At 30.3% G+C, this 18,699-nt stretch overlaps 1 protein-coding gene across 1 annotated transcript in view; it reads left to right on the forward strand.

Annotated features, from left to right (window-relative positions):
- The first annotated feature begins 684 nt into the window (after positions 1–684).
- Positions 685–18,699, forward strand: part of LOC119600200 (DNA ligase 1) — a 166,086-nt gene continuing 148,071 nt past the window's right edge. Inside the window, exons 1-2 of the mRNA XM_037950296.1 lie at positions 685–830; positions 891–953. Of these exons, the coding sequence (XP_037806224.1) occupies positions 742–830; positions 891–953 (152 nt within the window). The 5' untranslated portion in view covers positions 685–741. The remainder of the gene's footprint in view (positions 831–890; positions 954–18,699) is intronic.

The following is an 18,699-nucleotide window of genomic DNA, read 5'->3' on the forward strand; positions in this document are numbered from 1 at the left end:
CGACTGTCGAATTTTCTATTGTGGGAACAATTCTTAAATTTTTTATATTTTAATAATGATGTTTATGATTCAAGAAAATTATTTATAATAAAAATTTCGACATTTTATAGTCAAAATTTTCAAATAAAATTAAAAATATTATAGTGTAGATACAAAATGTAATAAAACTTACTGAAAATACGGATAAAAAATTGAAAATCGTATGATTTTTTTAAATTTTTTGAAAAATTTCAAAACGATTGGATTTTTCCTTTTATTTGAGTTTTATTTTTATTTAAAAAAAGAAAAACATAAAAACAGAAACAAAATGAAAATTTATGTTTTTTCTTTGAATTTTTTCAAATTGAAGTTTCATTTTTTTTCAAATATGATAGTGTAAAAACAAAATATATTTTCTATTGGATTTTTTTGATAATCATGCGAATTTTCATTTTATTTTGTTTTGTCAGTTTGAAATAAAAATCTAACGACTTCTCTGATAGTGTGTAGGCATCTTAATAAAGTTATAAAATAAAAGTGTTTTAGTTTGCAACATACCTCCGTATTTTTTCTCAATGAAACGATCCCATCCGTACTCTTTTACACAAAATATTTACTGATCATATACTTGTGTGCTCGCGTAAGGGGCTTACCATCGAAGTATACCATGAACAGAAGTTTCTCTGTGTAAACCGGCACTTGTAGAAAAGTTTTAAGACGTTAAAATGTTATAACTATAAAGAAGTAGACAACACTTTATGCATGTATTGTCAATGTTGGCGGCTTTTTTTGCATAAAAACAAATGCAGGAGTTTTACATATATAAATATAATGTCGCAAAGAAATATAACGTGAGTAAATAAATAAATAAATTATAATATGCAAATAAATAAAATGATTTTTGATTTTAGTTCATTTTTTAAACCCAAAGATCCGAAAAGTGAAACAAAACTAGATTTGGAAACTGTACAGAAGTAAGTAGCATTGCAAATTAGGATTTGTTTCATTCATGTACCTACAATTCCTTACGGTAACTTTTTTCTGAACATTAAAAAGCCGGTATATCTTAATGGCTTCAATTTTCTAATAATATTTTAAGTGAAACAAAAATTTACTTTCGTATTAAAATGTATACCGTTCCAATAACCTGTACAGAAGAGTGTCCCGTGGATAACGTTTTTGTAGAAATAACTCTCAAAGAATGGATATAAATGTACTGAATTCGAGTGTAAAAAATACATTTTATTATAGTATCCTCTGTCCCCTAACAGCGATTAAAAATCTCGATCTCAGTAAAACTCTGCAAAAATTGAGGCTACTTCGCACACCCATGTTAATAGTACTCCTTAAACGACTGGTCCAATAGTAATTCAAATACCTATATGGAGAAAAAATATATTCCATTTATCATCGTGGCGTCCTAAGTGAGGTCCACGTAATCCATACATGCATTACATCAGAGTAATTCCAAAACTGCTGCTTTACTAAAATTATGGGAGTAACTGACATTCAGTGCCTCAAAAACAATATCAGTCTTGGCTCATATTAATTATATCCTAAACCACTTTAGTGGATAAGTTTTATACAAGCTTTGACCTTGCAAATTTGACCCTAGCCCCCATACAAAGTTCCCTTCAGAATATGACTTGAATGTCCAAAATTCACTTATAAAAATTAATAACGCGATGAAATTAAACACAAATAAATATTAAATAAATATGTATATAAATATGCGAGGTCATCAAGGCTTGTATAAAACTTAGTTGTGCAGCTTTTTATCGATATACCTGTATATTTAACATAATTATGAGCTCAGAAGCCCTTTTCGGGGGGATCTGTTGCATGGGGGCTAGGTGAAATAACGGACCGATTTTAACCATTTACAACAGGCTTCGTCCTTGGGCCAAAAAATCGTGTGTGTCAAATTTCATCCAATTATCTTGAAAATTGCGACCTGTACCTTGCGCACAAGGTTTACATGGACAGCGAGCCAGCCAGCCAGATGGACGGACATAGCTAAATCGACTCAGAAAACGATTCTATCCTCCCCACTAAAGTGGTGTAGGGTATAAAATATACATATGTACATATATACATATGTATATTAATATATTAAATAATAAGACTACTATAATTCATTCAATAGCTAAAATTTAATTTACCAAATTGATCAAATTGACTATAGGGAAAAAAAAACTTATATAAAAGGCCCTATTCGGTAGCAAAAGAGTATATGAGCCGATTTAGGTATTGACTAGTAAAATATCAGTGATTTAAAAACAATCCTAAAAGTTTCAGTCGAAAAACGAAAATATTCTTAAATCAAAAATTAAGTGATTCCAACAACGTGAAACATTTATTAGAAACGATTTTTCAAAAAAATTTGAAGATATTCTGAGTATAAAAAACTACAGAAGGGTGTGAAGTTAAATTCGTCTGCCAAATACGCCCCACACCACACAATTTAAATACGTTCCACATATTGTAAAATTCGTTTTCAAATTATTAAAAATTATTTTTTTAATAAAACAAAGACCAAATAAAATGTTTTTTTTTAAGAAAAAAAAGTAAAATTATATTAAAATATATTAAAAAAATAAATAAGTAAAATAAAACTTAGTTAAAATAATTGTATACTCGTTAAATATGGTGGTAAAATATAGAATTTTCAAATGTAAAAAACAGACTCTTGGAGAAGACATGAATAGGGGTACCGAAAGACTGGAAGTAGCATAGGGCTAGTTCTTTCCAAAAATATATATTTGATATGCAATTCCAGCTCTGGATAATTTTGACGATTTTTTGAAAAAACATCAAATTTTGCCAAAAATAGTGGTATTTTCAAGTGGATCTAACGGGCATTTGGAGAAGACATGAATCTGGGTACCGAAAGACTGGAAGTAGCCCAGGACTAGTTCTTTCTAACAATGTATAGCTTATATGCAATTCCAGCTCTGGATAATTTTGACGATTTTTTAAAAAAAACATCAAATTTTGCCAAAAATAGTGGTATTTTCAAGTGTATCCAACTGGCATTTGGAGAAGACATGAATCGGGGTACCGAAAGACTGCAAGTAGCCCAGGACTAGTTCTTTCTAAAAATATATAGTTTATATGCAATTCCAGCTCTGGATAATTTTCACGATTTTTTCTTGTAAGTTTTTCATAAAAATTATGCATACTTTATTGCTTTGCTGCCAATAGGTTTGATCGTCTTGGGCGCTGTTAATTTGTTGTTGGGATCGCCGTTTTTTATATATGATTTCTGTAATTTGTTTATGACAGCACAATTTTTTTCTTGTGTTCTTAGACCTGGTCCACACTAGGAAACTTTTTCTTAATTCTCTTTTGAAGTTTCCTTAATGTCTACACATGAAAACTTTTGTTTCAGAAACTACGTATTAATTGCATTGATTTGTTGTTGTACGAATGAGAAGAATAACAAAACAAAACAAGTTTCCGAGTACGGGAAACTCTGTACCGCGAGGGAGATGAATGATATTCTTTCTCTTTCTCTCTCACGCAAAATCAAAAGTTTCCCAAAAAAGTTTCCTAGTGTGGAATTTAGTTTAATTTCTAGAAATTAAAAATTTTAAAAGATTTCATAAAAACACTAGTAAAGGTAAAAGGTAAAAAAATTAAGACTTTTGTCGAGAAAATTCTCAATGCTATGTTGCTATGGTGTCAGAAGTTTTGACACCAGTGTTGAGTTTTGAGAGGTAATTTTTGTAAGTATGTATGAATGTATTTTACGATTTTGTGTAACATATACTTTTTTATTAACCTATCAAAACCGATCAATGTCCTCTCAAAATGCCCACTGGATCGACCTGAAAATTCCTCAATTTTTGGCAAAATTTGATGTTTTTTTAAAAAAATCGTCAAAATTATCCGGAGCTGGAATTGCATATAAGCTATACATTTTTAGAAAGAACTAGTCCTGGGCTACTTCCAGTCTTTCGGTATCCCCATTCATGTCTTCTCCAAATGCCAGTTGGATCCACTTGAAAATTCCACTATTTTTGGCAAAATTTGACGTTTTTTCAAAAGATCGTCAAAATTATCCAGAGCTGGAATTGCATATCAAATATATATTTTTGGAAAGAACTAGTCCTGGGCTACTTCCAGTCTTTCGGTACCCCGATTCATGTCTTCTCCAAGAGTATGTTTTTTTCATTTGAAAATTCTATATTTTACCACCATATTTAACGAGTATACAATTATTTTAACTAATTTTTATTTTACATATTTATTTTTTGAATATATATTAATATAATTTTACTTATTATCTTAAAAAAACATTTTATTTAGTCTTTGTTTTATTAAAAAAATTTAAATAATTTGAAAACGAATTTTACAGTATGTGGAACGTATTTACATGGGACGTATTTGACAGACGAATTTAACTTCACACCCTTCGAAAAACATATGAAAAATTATCGTAGGAGTTTTATAGAGTTTTTGCATAGAAAATACCAATAACACTGTTATGACTATTGTAGCAGCTGCTGACATACAACGCATACAACGCTACAACATCGATTGTGAATTGAACAATTGTTCGAAAAAACACTACATCTCTGTAAAAAACACTTTATACGCATTCGCTACGAATGTACCAAATACGCTAACACTGTTTTTTTAATTATAAGAATACTGAAAATTTTGGGACACAACAGCAGAATGGAATGCATTTTCGGGCCCGCTACGGCTCTTCATCAGCAATCTTCTTGTGCCAGCACTTGGAAATATCATCCATTTGCATCACAAATTTTTAAGAAATGGAATGTGGGATTTGTAACAATTTCAATTTCCAATTTCATTCTACTTAATTTTCGGACTCATCAGCAGAATGGAATGCATTTTCGGGCCCGCTACGGCTCTTCATCAGCAATCTTCTTGTGCCAGCACTTGGAAATATCATCCATTTACATCACAAGTTTTTAAGAAATGGAATGTGGGATTTGTAACAATTTCAATTTCCAATTTCATTTTACTTAATTGAGTTAGATCGAAGTTTACGAGTTTTTTTCTTTTCAGTGTTGTATTTTTATCTATCATTACCGTTTGTTGTTGCTTTAGCCAACTTTCAGTTAATAATTAAGCAACATATTTATGTTTTTGTATGTTTTGTTTATTTCTGTATTCAGTCGTGAATCAACGGCAGTGTACATTAGAGGTTTCCAAAAAATATCGATTTCGCTGATGGGTCTTATTTCATTCATTAGTGTCTGAAATTAACTGGGTTAAAATTTTAGCCAAATCGGATAACGGGAACCCGTGCCGGAAATCGGTAGAAAAGTGTAAAATTGGGTAAATAATAGGACGTTTTGTTGTTGTTTGCCATTTGATACAAATGTTTTATATATCGTTGGATAGATAATTTTCTCTAGATGATAAGATTTAGTCGAAATGTTAAGAAGGCATAATTTTTGAAGAAACCAAAAAAGTCCTATTATTTACCAAATTTTACACTATTCAATCGATTTCCGGCACGGGTTATCCGATTTGACTAAAATTTTATACCAGTAAGTTTTAGACACTAATAAACAAAATAAGACCCATCTGAGTAAAAACGATATATTTAGGCACCTCTAATGTACATATCGCCACCTAAAACGCAAACGGCCCTATCTAACATTTTTTAAAAATTTCAGGAGAAGCATAAAACTATTTAAATTGAAATGTTTGTTTCTATCAACGTGATTTATTTGTAGTAAATAAACAAATTGTTTAATAGTGAAACCTATCAGTTGTTATGATATTTGACAATGGCGTATATGAAAATGGATAAATTGGACTTTTTACCTTTAATATTTAAATGTTTTTGTAGATAGGACCTTTTGTTTTTTGTCAATAAAATCGCTAATTTTGGTCGGAGGAATCCAATTTTTTGTGTGGACATTTGTTTTGATACAATAGCAATTTTGAATTTTTGGTTAGTTAGGGCCGTTTGCGTTTCAGGTGACGATATGTATATTAGGATTTGTACTTTTTGCAATTTTTGCTAATGTATATTATATGTATATTTAGTTAGTATTTTAGTATATGTTAGTATTTTTTGCAATTATTGCTAATATCAAAAATACCTTGTAGACTTGAACATATATTACGGAATATGATATTATTTTTTTCGCAATCATGAAAAAAGTTCCCGCACCAAATGTGCAAAATTAATATTTTACGTAACAATTTTGCAATTTTTACATTATCTTATAGAGAGGATTTTGACCTTTGCGACAATGTTAAAAAAGAAAGTGCTCCATAGTTTCACTGTCCTGTCTACATGATCTACATTCGTCTGAATCCGCACGTCCAATTTTGTATAGATGTGCTCGTAATCCTGTGTGTCCACTCAGAATACGTATCATCATACTAACCTCGGACTTGCTCATTTTGACGAGATTTCTCGTCTTGCTTTCATCAGGTCCAACCCATAGGATCATTATTCTAAGAGGCCTTATAGGATTCTCTCACCAATATTTGTCAGGTTAACTACCTCGAGCTCCCTTCCCTTTAAAGCTATTACATTCCCCTTTCGTTGCCGACTACTCCCGAGTGGCCTGATACCCATATGATGTAAACCTTACCTCTGGGAGAATATTCAGTTAAAGCTTTCTTACAATTCAATACGATCTTAGATTTAATTCGATCACCTGATATCGCCCTAATTGCCTTCTGAATGTCGGTAAATATATTAAGCCCTGTGGGCGCCATATTTATTCTAATCAAATTTACACATTCTGTTATTGCTTGGACTTCTGGTAGCTTGTGTTCTATTATTTTACCTAGCCCCCATACAACTGAACCTCCGAATAGGTCTTGCAAAACTTGTAATCAAACTACAGGTCGCAATTTTGAAGATAATTCAATGAAATTTGGCACATGATCTTCTATGGTACTGGAGACGAAGACCATTGAAAATGGTTAACATCGGTCCATTATTTCACCTAGGCCCGAATAGGGCTTGTAAATCTTTTAATCAAACTACAGGTCGCAATTTTGAAGATAATTCAGTGAAATTTGACATATGATCTTCTATGGTAGCTCGTATCTCGACAAAAAGCTGCAAAACCAAGTTCTATACTAGCCTTGATGACCCTCATGAATTTTTTAATTATAGGGTCTCATTTGACCCTAGCCCCTATACAAAGCCCCCATCAAAATTTTACTTAAATGTCCACAATTTTATTCAACAATAAATGGCTTAAGTATATCTGAGGCAAGGTACAGTTCAACTTAAATGCTTTATAATGAAAACTTAATCACATTTTATATTTGTAAGGTGTAGGGTATTATATGGTCGGCCACGCCCGACTTTAATTTCTTACTTGTTTTTATTATTTTTTTTAGAAAATATGTCGACTTTGGAATATTAATAATTTCTGGTTTTTAGTCAAATAAATGAAGTTTTTGCAAAATATAGGATCCTTTAATTACATATAATACTTCATTGAGAAGCGTCACTTAGTTATGAAGTAGAATAAATTAAAAAAAATTAGACAATTCATCACAGTGGAACAAATATGTGAATTTGGCGGAAGAAAATTAAATCTTAAAAAATCTTAACAAATGCATAGCAAATAAAAATAGTATCGTTTTTTCTCAAACAAATTAATATTTCTATACGTCATCTACGCTATCTAGCTGTTCACAGAAAAGTTTCCAGGAGTCTCGTTTGGCTTTTCGAACGATTTTCTTATATTCACCGATACTCATCCCAGTAAACTGCGGTCTCTTTACGCCGTGTCCGGTTAAATAGTTTGCGAAGAGTCTTTCCAAGTTTCCGAATCTCCCCAGTTACCCAGGAATTCTCCAGGGTAGATATCCGCACTCGCAGAGGGCTGCAGTCCTCGAACGATTCAACTAGGGCACTTGTGAACGTTTCTACTTTGGCGTCTATATCCTCTATATTTTGACATTGAAAAGTGTCCTGATCTAAGTGGTTCTTTAGTAAGGTCCCTAATATTGTCCAATTAGTTTTAGACTTATTCCGAAACTTTATCGGCTTTGGTGGTGTCCTTATTATTTTCAATCTTATGTGTCGATGGTCATAAAAGGAGTGCTCGTCCGAGACTCTCCAATCCTGAATTTCGTTTATAAGCTTTAGTCTTCAGTTTTAAGGATATATATTTTCTAATTTTTCCTTTGTGCCTCTTTAAATAGTTTCATCAGATCCGACGTTGGTGGTAGGCAAACAGATGCAAGGTATATTTTGCCACGACCTTGCTTCAGCACCGTTGCATCCGATGTGGATAATCTTGTTGAGAGGAGAAAACATAAGTTCTTGTGACATAAAATACATGTCTCGGGCGAAACTCTGTATCCGCGTAGAAAAGTTGGAAATTTACGTGATTTAATCCAGAATCCTTGTTGCGAATCGTCCAAGGTTCCTGGATTTAAGCTATATGTATCTTACCTATGTTAATTTTAGCCATCAATCATGGTCATCCATTAAACTGTCTTCCAGCGAGTTGGTAATCACCTCCTCGCTCTTTGGATTTGACTCCTCCGGGTAGCCTGAAGTGGCTATTATTGTCAGGCATAGGAATAGCAGCCTTATTTATCGACACCTTTTCAATAATACCAGTACTTGCTAATGATGATTTGGGTACCGTATTAGGTGTTTTAGTGTCCTTGTCGGGGGCGGTTTTGACAGTCCTTTCAATCGGTGCCTTCCCAATTTTGGAAAAGGCAGCTGCACTTTCTTCTGGCGAATTAGTGGTAACTTCCTCGCTTTTAGGATTTGACTCCTCAACGTTATAAGTAGTGGCTACTGATGCTGTGATGGGAACATTAAGAAAACACATAAAAATCTTTAAACAATATTTCCAAAGGGTATTTCAAGGAATATTTACATTTAGGTTAAAAATTTCCGAATATTAAAACAACGTCTACAATTTGTCCGTTTTTTGAACAAAATTGGATATTTGGATTATTGTCTTTTCACAAAAATTAAAAACGGAAATTATCGAAAATTTTAAAAAAAATTTATGAACTAGATAAAATTTAAGTGTTCTTGGAATAAATGTGCAGTACATCAAAAACAAGATCATTCAAATAAAAACCTTGGCAGTAAAATAACTTGAGTCGACGAGTAAATATTTAAAATCATACATATGTATGTTGGATTATACTAAAAATAATAATTATCTGCTTTAGTCGAAATAAATATAGAATAGGGTTGAAGAATATTTTTGCGTATCATTAGTTGTTTTTGAACTTTAGTGCATTATTTTTTCATTGCAATGATATTTTTAAATCTTAATATTTTAAACGCTTAGACAGATTATGTCACAATTAGTTTTTCTAATATTAGCTAAATATACATAATTAATGTACATACATTATCACTGCAATGTGTGTGAAGTTAAATTCGAATTTAACTAGCAGAGACACAAACCACATTTTTTAACATTGCTCTTTTGGCAGCTAACAGAGCAATGTTAAGGATTTAACAGAAAGTACATGAAAAATTAAAAATAAATACTTTAAAATTTTCAGAAAATGAAAAACGAAAATTTCAGAAATTAAAAAAATATGAAAAATAAAAAAAATATTTTTTGAAAAAAATCAATATTTTAATAAAAAAAATTAAAAATTCTCTAAAAAATCGATATTTCAATAAGAAAAATGTTAAAAATTCTCTAAAGGATTGGTGTCCAATTTGGACAAATATGGAAATGCACACGTATACCACTATATGGGAGTAGTAGTCTAAAGGGTCCCTAACAGGATTCCGGGAGTCATATTTCTGGGATAGTTTTGAAATTTTTTTAAACAATTTTTGAAAAAATCAATATTTCAATAAGTAAAATGTAAAAAATTCTCTAAAGGATTGGTTCCACTTTGGACAAATATGGAAATGCACACGTATACCACTATGTGGGAGGAGTAGACTAAAGGGTCCCTAACAGGATTCCGGAAGTCATATTTCTGGAATAGTTTTGGAAGTTTTTTTAAAAAATTTTAAAAATATCAATATATTTAAAGCAGTAATGCTAAAAATTCTCTAAAAGATTGGTGTCCAATTTGGACAAATATGGAAATGCACACGTATACCACTATATGGGAATAGTAGTCTAAAGGGTCCCTAACAGGATTCCGGGAGTCATATTTCTGGAATAATTTTTGAAAATTTGAAAGTATTTATTTTTAATTTTTCATGTACTTTCTGTTAAATGCTTAAATTGCTCTGTTAGCTGCAAAAAGAGCAATGTTAAAAAATGTGGTTTGTGTCTCTGCTAGTTAAATTCGAATTTAACTTCACACACATCATTTTGCTTACTTTTCAATTTTCTTAGTAAATTTTTAAATGATTACAACTTTTTTGTTTTAAAAGATTTTAAAGTGAAATAAATTTTGATAAATTATTTGACCTCCAAACTATGACTTAAAAAAAAAATCTTTATGTATATCACCGTGCGACAGCAATTATTGGACTTGAACGGGACCATATACATATGAAATCTTATGTCATATATAGTAGAACTGCGTTTTTAGTTTTTCATTTTGTGTTCTATTCTGCTTTTTAAAGGACTTCAAAGTTTTAAGGATATAGAAATTTCTTAAAATTTATTTAATTTGTTCTGCTCATTAGTTTTTCTTTGTATGGATATCAAATGAAAGGGGACAATTTCTAGAAGTAGATTAGATTCTTTTCAGGACGGAAAGTTGTAAAAAATGTCCTTTGAAAAATGTATCCTTTTATATCCTTGAGAATTTCCACTATATTTTTCTAAAAAAATATATGTTGAAACCATGCATATACTTTAGGTTAGGTTAGGTTAGAAAAAACAGAAAAAAACATTAAGTTCATCAAAAAAAAAAAAAAAATACTTTTATCGATACAGCAATTAAGATTACAAAAGATTACAAAAATATTAGATCGTAATTTTAGACTTCAACAAGTCCACATACACATGAAACTGGAGATCGTATATAGTAAATCTGCGTTCTCAGTTTTTAATTTTCTGATCCTTTCTTCTTTTTAAAGGACTTCAAAGTTTCAAGGATGTACAAATTTATAAAAAATTAAATAAATATTTTTATAAATGTTTGTCAATATGTGTATCAAATAAAAAAAGACAATCATTGGAAATGAAACAAAAGAGTTACTTAAATTTTATTCTTTCATATTTTAGTATAATTCTAACAAATTCCCAATTAGTAAAACTTTGAAACACTGAGCCCAGATAGAATGTCTTGATCAAGCGGAACATTTGATTGGGAAATTCTTAGGAATTACGGCCAGGAAACTGAGTTTCAGAACATTGAAAGATAATACATTCAGTCGACACTATTTTGTTTTTTTACCAAAAAACCTTTTTCTTCCATGAAAAGCAGCGCACAGCCGGCCCGATAGTGGCCAGTTTCTAATACATTAATAAATAGTACGATTTTCTTATATAAAACAGTTTTTAAAAATGTCTGCAAAACAGGTTAGCTAAACATCGTATATATCATTATAAAGGCCTCAGCTTCCACTTTTAAATTCTTTGAGAAATTTAAGAAAGGTTGAGATTCATCTAAGTTACTGATTTATAAGTGTATGAACGAAAACCGTTTTATTTTAAGATTTTGAAGGTGTTTTGCAAATTTTATTTATATTTTATTAAATTATTCGAATAAAAACTTTTATTCGTTATTCGTTCGAATAATCGAATAATTTTTAAAATTTAATCGACTACTCGAATAAAAAAAATATAGTACATTTTTATTCGAATAATTTTAAACACGAATAATTGAAAACCCTACTAAATACTAACCCCCTTATTCACAAACAAAATTTTTAATTTATAAACAGTTTATAAATTAGATTTTGTATGGAAATTTTGTTTTATAAACCTTTTTTTAAATAAAAATGTTGTTTGTGAATAAGGGGGTAAATAAAGATATAAAAGAAAGAAGAAATATAAAAATATATTATGGAGAAAAATGAATACGTTTACTCTGCCGCACAGTGGTATAGGAAAAAAAAAAGAGGGAAATAATTCGGTAACTTCTAAACGGTTAATCCGATTTTAATGAAATTTGGTGTGCACAAAGAGGAGGTGTTGTCGAGTTTAGGTTTTGAATTTGGACCTTATAGGCCAACCAGGGGCCCGGCGGGGGGTCATCAAATTAGGACACCTCGGCTATGTTAAATTTTTAAAACGATCCTATTTCTTCATTTGAGTTCCGATTTAAAAAAAATTTCGTATATAGAATCTCCTCATCGAGCACTATAAAAAATGTTGTCATAGCAGTAAATTATCTCTTATAGTTTAGGAGATATTCGCATTTGAAAATTAAAATTTTAAAATTTTTACCGTCCTTACTTTAGTTTTTTTTGATAATAGCAGGTCCAAATATTCCCGATTTTCGCCATTTTGTTTTATTCGCTTAACAACAAGTTTATATATCAAGCAGTGAAAGAATTATGTAAAAATCATGACTGAGTCCAAAGTTATAGGCATTTTAATTTAAAAAATTAAAAAAAGGCGATTTTTTGTCATTTTTTTTGGGAAAAAAGTATCTTTTTCTTTTTAAGTTATCTAAAAAGTTTCTAAGAAGATGTATATAGAATTTATACTTTTTGGAAAGCTGACTTTACATAAAGTACGATAAATGAAACAAAACCTAAAAATTTTTGATACCGAGGGGACCAGGTCCATCCAAAAAAACCCTATTTTTTATGGAAAATTAAATTTTGAGCAAAAATTCTCAAATCGCATAGTCGATATCAAATTATAGTGACCTGTTTTATATGACCCAATAAGTTCTTAATCATTTTGTAACGGGTTTCGATAACCCCGCCCCTGGTATGGATATAATAGGCAAAAAACCAAAAAATCCCATTTTTGGGATTTTTTAAAACTTTTTTGGGAATTCCGGGATTTCTAATAAGAAAATTCGAAATTTTTATTTAATTTTGGATTTTGAGTAAAAAAATCTACCTAACTGTAAAATTTCATCAAAAAATATTCATAAATAAAATTTTTATTGCAATTTGAAAAATTTGTATCTTCGCAAAAACTGAATAAAAAACATTTTTTAATTTTTTTTAAAAAAAGTATTCCGCGAATTTTTTAATTTTCAAAAATTATATACAGTTTTGAAAAATAGACAAAATTACCTTTCCATTGATATATAACATGCCTACCTAATGTTTTTTAAGTGACAAATTAATTAGGGAAAACTCAACATCTTTTAGAAAATTTGCCTAGCACTGTTATTTTCATCCATAAGGTTAACTCTTAAATTTGTTACATATATGGATGAAAATAATAGTGCTAGGTAAATTTTCTAAAAGATGTTGAGTTTTCCCTAATTAATTTGTCACTTAAAAAACATTAGGTAGGCATGTTATATATCAATGGAAAGGTAATTTTGTCTATTTTTCAAAACTGTATATAATTTTTGAAAATTAAAAAATTCGCGGAATACTTTTTTTAAAAAAAATTAAAAAATGTTTTTTATTCAGTTTTTGCGAAGATACAAATTTTTCAAATTGCAATAAAAATTTTATTTATGAATATTTTTTGATGAAATTTTACAGTTAGGTAGATTTTTTACTCAAAATCCAAAATTAAATAAAAATTTCGAATTTTCTTATTAGAAATCCCGGAATTCCCAAAAAAGTTTTAAAAAATCCCAAAAATGGGATTTTTTGGTTTTTTGCCTATTATATCCATACCAGGGGCGGGGTTATCGAAACCCGTTACAAAATGATTAAGAACTTATTGGGTCATATAAAACAGGTCACTATAATTTGATATCGACTATGCGATTTGAGAATTTTTGCTCAAAATTTAATTTTCCATAAAAAATAGGGTTTTTTTGGATGGACCTGGTCCCCTCGGTATCAAAAATTTTTAGGTTTTGTTTCATTTATCGTATTTTATGTAAAGTCAGCTTTCCAAAAAGTATAAATTCTATATACATCTTCTTAGAAACTTTTTAGATAACTTAAAAAGAAAAAGATACTTTTTTCCCAAAAAAATGACAAAAAATCGCCTTTTTTTAATTTTTTAAATTTAAATGCCTATAACTTTGGACTCAGTCATGATTTTTACATAATTCTTTCACTGCTTGGTATATAAACTTGTTGTTAAGCAAATAAAAATGGCGAAAATCGGAAATATTTGGACCTGCTATTATCAAAAAAACTAAAGTAAGGACGGTAAAAATTTTAAAATTTTAATATTCAAATGCGAATATCTCCTAAACTATAAGAGATAATTTACTGCTACGACGACATTTTTTATAGTGCTCGATGAGGAGATTCTATATACGAAATTTTTTTTAAATCGGAACTCAAATGAAGAAATAGGATCGTTTTAAAAATTTAACATAGCCGAGGTGTCCTAATTTGATGACCCCCCGCCGGGCCCCTGGTTGGCCTATAAGGTCCAAATTCAAAACCTAAACTCGACAACACCTCCTCTTTGTGCACACCAAATTTCATTAAAATCGGATTAACCGTTTAGAAGTTACCGAATTATTTCCCTCTTTTTTTTTTTTCCTATACCACTGTGTGCCGCTTGTATGGAGTATGTGAATCTCGACATATCGACCAACAGTATTTAGCGAGCATGCGACAAGTGCTCTTTCCTCTAAAGCGATTTTCAATAATTGCTAGGTCCTGGTGGAATCGTTCCCCATGTTCGTCACTAAAATGACCCAAATTATCGGGGGAAAAATCTAGGTGCCTATCTAAGAAGTGTATTTTCAGTGACATATTCACACCAACTTCACCGAAGTTGCGAACGAGATTGCGGACGATTTCTTCGTAGTTTTCAGATTTTCTATTACCTAAGAAATTTTCTATTATGGCATCTAAACTTCTCCAACTATTTTTCTCAATAGGTGTTAGAAGGTTTGGAAATTCCTTGCAATTTTACAATTTTTGTAGTTACGGTCCATTAAAAACACCTTAAAGTATAAAAGATTACTTAGGGCCAATCTTTAGGTGAAAGATTAGCGATTAAATTAAAATTAATCCTCGAAAGATGTTTTTGAGTACTCAATTAGTTAATTTTGTTTGCAAGTTTAAGCGCCCAATGGAGGTGGTTTAATCTTAAGCACGAAATGCAAAAAAATTAATAAAATTTTTATAAATATAAACATTAAAATGTTCTATTTATTGATTAGTATAAATTATGGACACTTCAAAATACATTTTTTTGTTTTTAATTTAAGTTTTCATTAATTTTCATATTAAATTTACAATTGTCTTCTTCTTTTTATAAAATATGCATTGTTTTGATAACAAACAGTGAAGTTTTCTGTTGTTTTGTATGGCAACACTGCGAAGTTTAATATTGTACTCAAAAACATCAAAGGGAATTAACATAAGATTAAATTTATTTTCAGATTAACTAATCTGTTTATTAATTGGCATTTGATAACCATCTCAAAAACCCGCTCTTAGGGTAATACAATAATATAAGTATTTAGAAATCGAACCTACCGGCGTCAATCTTTGCTTCGCTTAATTTGGGAAAAATTTTTTTCAAGTGCACCATAGCTGCACTGTCAACGTCGAGTGCACGAACAAAATTTCTTATAAGTCCCAATTTAATGTGTAGCGGTGGAAGTATTATTTTTGATGACGGCACGATCGGAATATTCTCAATGCTATCCTGTCCAAGCTGATGAACAATACGAGGCTGCCATTTGTGGTCGGTGTAATGAAGATCTTTGAGCCGACCTTCCCAAAGACACAAAAAAAATTGGTGTTTGGCAATCCCTTTTTTTAAACCCATTAAAATGTCAACTATTTTCAGATCAGAACAAATCATCCAACAATGTCGGTCATAATTTATTAATTTTAGAATAGCGCTTATATTTTCATAATTTTCTTTAACATCTGTACCATAAATAATTGGCACTGATGGATACACATTACCTACGTGAAACAACACACCTTTGAGGCTCTTCGTTGATCCATCTATAAAGAGGCGCCATTCATTTGGGTCATAGGAATGGCCAGTAGTTTCGAAAAGTTTTTCAACATCATCTGCGTAAGTGATGCCAGTTTGGTCATCCACTTTAAAACATGCGTCAAATGATTGCTCGTTTGAACGCTTTCGGACTGATGTTACCCGAAAATCTTCAGAAACCAATTTCCACTGTTGTAATCGGGAACCTAATACTTCAGCACTTCTTTGCGAAATATTTGTGTCACGCACGAGATCATCAAAATCCGCTTGGGTTATAAAATGCGGCGATGGATCGGCTAGCATATTTCCTATTGGTAAAAATTCCGAATAAAGTTCTGATCTAGAGCCGATACTCAGTAATTCTAAATCATCACATGGAATTGTGCGAACCTCTTCCGATAGAGCCTTTGGATTTGATGTTGAACGTAGTACCGCGGGCTGCACTGAATCACATTTATGGTAAATGATTTTCTCCCTATCTTGATTCTTCAGCCTGATGATTTCGGCAAAAGTAACACAAATCGCGCGAATGCTCACTCCGCTTCAACCAAATTACTGGGTACACATATTTTTTGGGAACTGCTTAGATCGTAGTAACCCCTTGTAACAATAATTACACACAACTTCTGGTATATACCATGCCTTCGGAACCATGTTTATTAAAAAATATTGTTCATACTTATCCACAAAAGCCTTTGTTACATTTTTTCCTTTATTAAAATAAACCACAAACAACACAAAATTTGTTTTGATTATATTCCATATTACTTTTTAAAAATGACCACTTATTAAAAATTATTTTAAGAATTTTGACGTGTCAATTCAAAACTACTAGATGCTTGATGTTACATAAGATATTTAACTTTTTATATACAATGTATCCTGATAAATAAAAACGAATTAATTTTTAATAGACTCAACCCTTTTTTAAGAAAGAAAAAATTTTTAAAAGTTTTTCCTTGAAATTTGTTGTCCTGAAAAATTAAAAAAAAAAAAATTTTTGTTTCCATTTCTGGTGACCGTCTTCTTTTATTTGACAAACATTAATTAATAAATATATGTATATAAATATTAATAGAGATTTTTACATCTTTAAAATTTTGATTTCCTTTAAAAGGAGAAAAGATCAGAAAATTAAAAACTGAGAACGCAGATTTACTATATGCGATCTCCAGTTTCATGTGTATGTAGACTTGTTCAAGTCCAAAAAGTACTATCTAATATTTTTGTAATCTTAATTGCTGTATCGATAAAAGTATTTTTTTTAATGAACTTAATATGTTTTTTTCTGTTTAGGCTTAACTTATAAAGCTATAAGAACGAAATTTAAGCATGTGTTAAAGTATATGCATGGTTTCAACATATATTTTTTTTAGAAAAATATATTGGAAATTCTCAAGGATATAAAAGGATACATATTTCAAAGGACATTTTTACAACTTTTCGTCCTGAAAAGTAATAATAATAAATTGTATCTATTTCTGGAAAATGTTCTCTATCATTTTATATTCATATAAAGAAAAATTAATGGGCGGAACTATTTAAATTCTTTTTTGAAATGTGTATATCCTTAAAATTTTGTTAGTGTGATGTGTACATTTTCTTTTTATATTATAATGTTTAATTGTTATATTATTTTTATATCTTCTTATATGTAAATATTAATGCATTTATGAATTCTTCCACATTTTTATAAAACTTTTAACCATATATGGCCCATAAGGGCTCGGTTAAATAAATAAATGAAATAAAATAAAATAAATAAAATAAAATTTTGAAGTCCTTTAAAAGGGAGAAAAGATCACAAAATGAAAAACTGAAAACGCAGTTCTACTATATATGATCTCAGGTTTCATATGTGTATAGTGTCGTTCAAGTCCAACAAAAAAATGTGAAATTGTATCACAGTGTATTGGAACATTAAAAATTGTTTTTTTAAGGTCCAACTTTCCCAAAAATCGGAAAATTCTTATATATACAAATATATACACTGTGCTGTAGCCCACGTGTATACCCCATTATATATCCGCCCGGTTCCGCCGGTGTGCACCAGAGCAATTTTTGTGACCCAAAGTCTGTTATTTTGTGAGAAATTTATGAGTAAAAGTTTTGAAATGTGTTTGTTTGTATTTTTATTTATTGTCTATAGACTGGTAAACCGATTTTCTTCAAATTTTCACAGTATATCCTATAAGTTTGGAAGAAACCATACACCACTTATTGTTTTGAAATTTTTAATGGGCGAGGTGTCACGCCCACATTAAAAATAAGTATTAAAAGTCGTATATATAAGAAACTTCAATAGAAAATTCTGACATCCACATACACATTTAGGAAAAAAAATTGGCGAACTAGCAGTAGTGGGCGTGGTACCTCTCATATGTATTAAATACTAAAATTCTCATATCTGAAAAACTATAAAAGCTAGAGTCACAAAATTTTGTACGATTAACTTTAGTTTTAATGTGAATGTTTAGAACAAAAATGAAATGAAGAAACAATGGGAGCGGCATCTCCCTTTAAGAATTTATGACTAAAATTCGAATATCTGGAAAATTATAACCTCTACAATCCTCAAATTTTGCATGATGAACATTGATATCCATATAAATATTTAGGAATAGATATTATGGTGATCGGCTCGGGTTTTAAACCGTTTTTTTCCGTTTTACTACTGTCGGTTTTTTAATGTTGATTTTTCAAATAGAGAATAACCCGGATTTTACTTGAAAAAACCTGTTTCGAATACTTATATTTTTGCTTTGCACTCAACGGATACTTAAGTTAAATTTTG

This window comes from Lucilia sericata, unplaced genomic scaffold (genome assembly GCF_015586225.1).
Source record: "Lucilia sericata isolate MDLA Ls3-8-SP2 unplaced genomic scaffold, ASM1558622v1 Contig000107F_arrow, whole genome shotgun sequence".
NCBI classification, from domain to species: Eukaryota; Metazoa; Arthropoda; class Insecta; order Diptera; family Calliphoridae; genus Lucilia; species Lucilia sericata.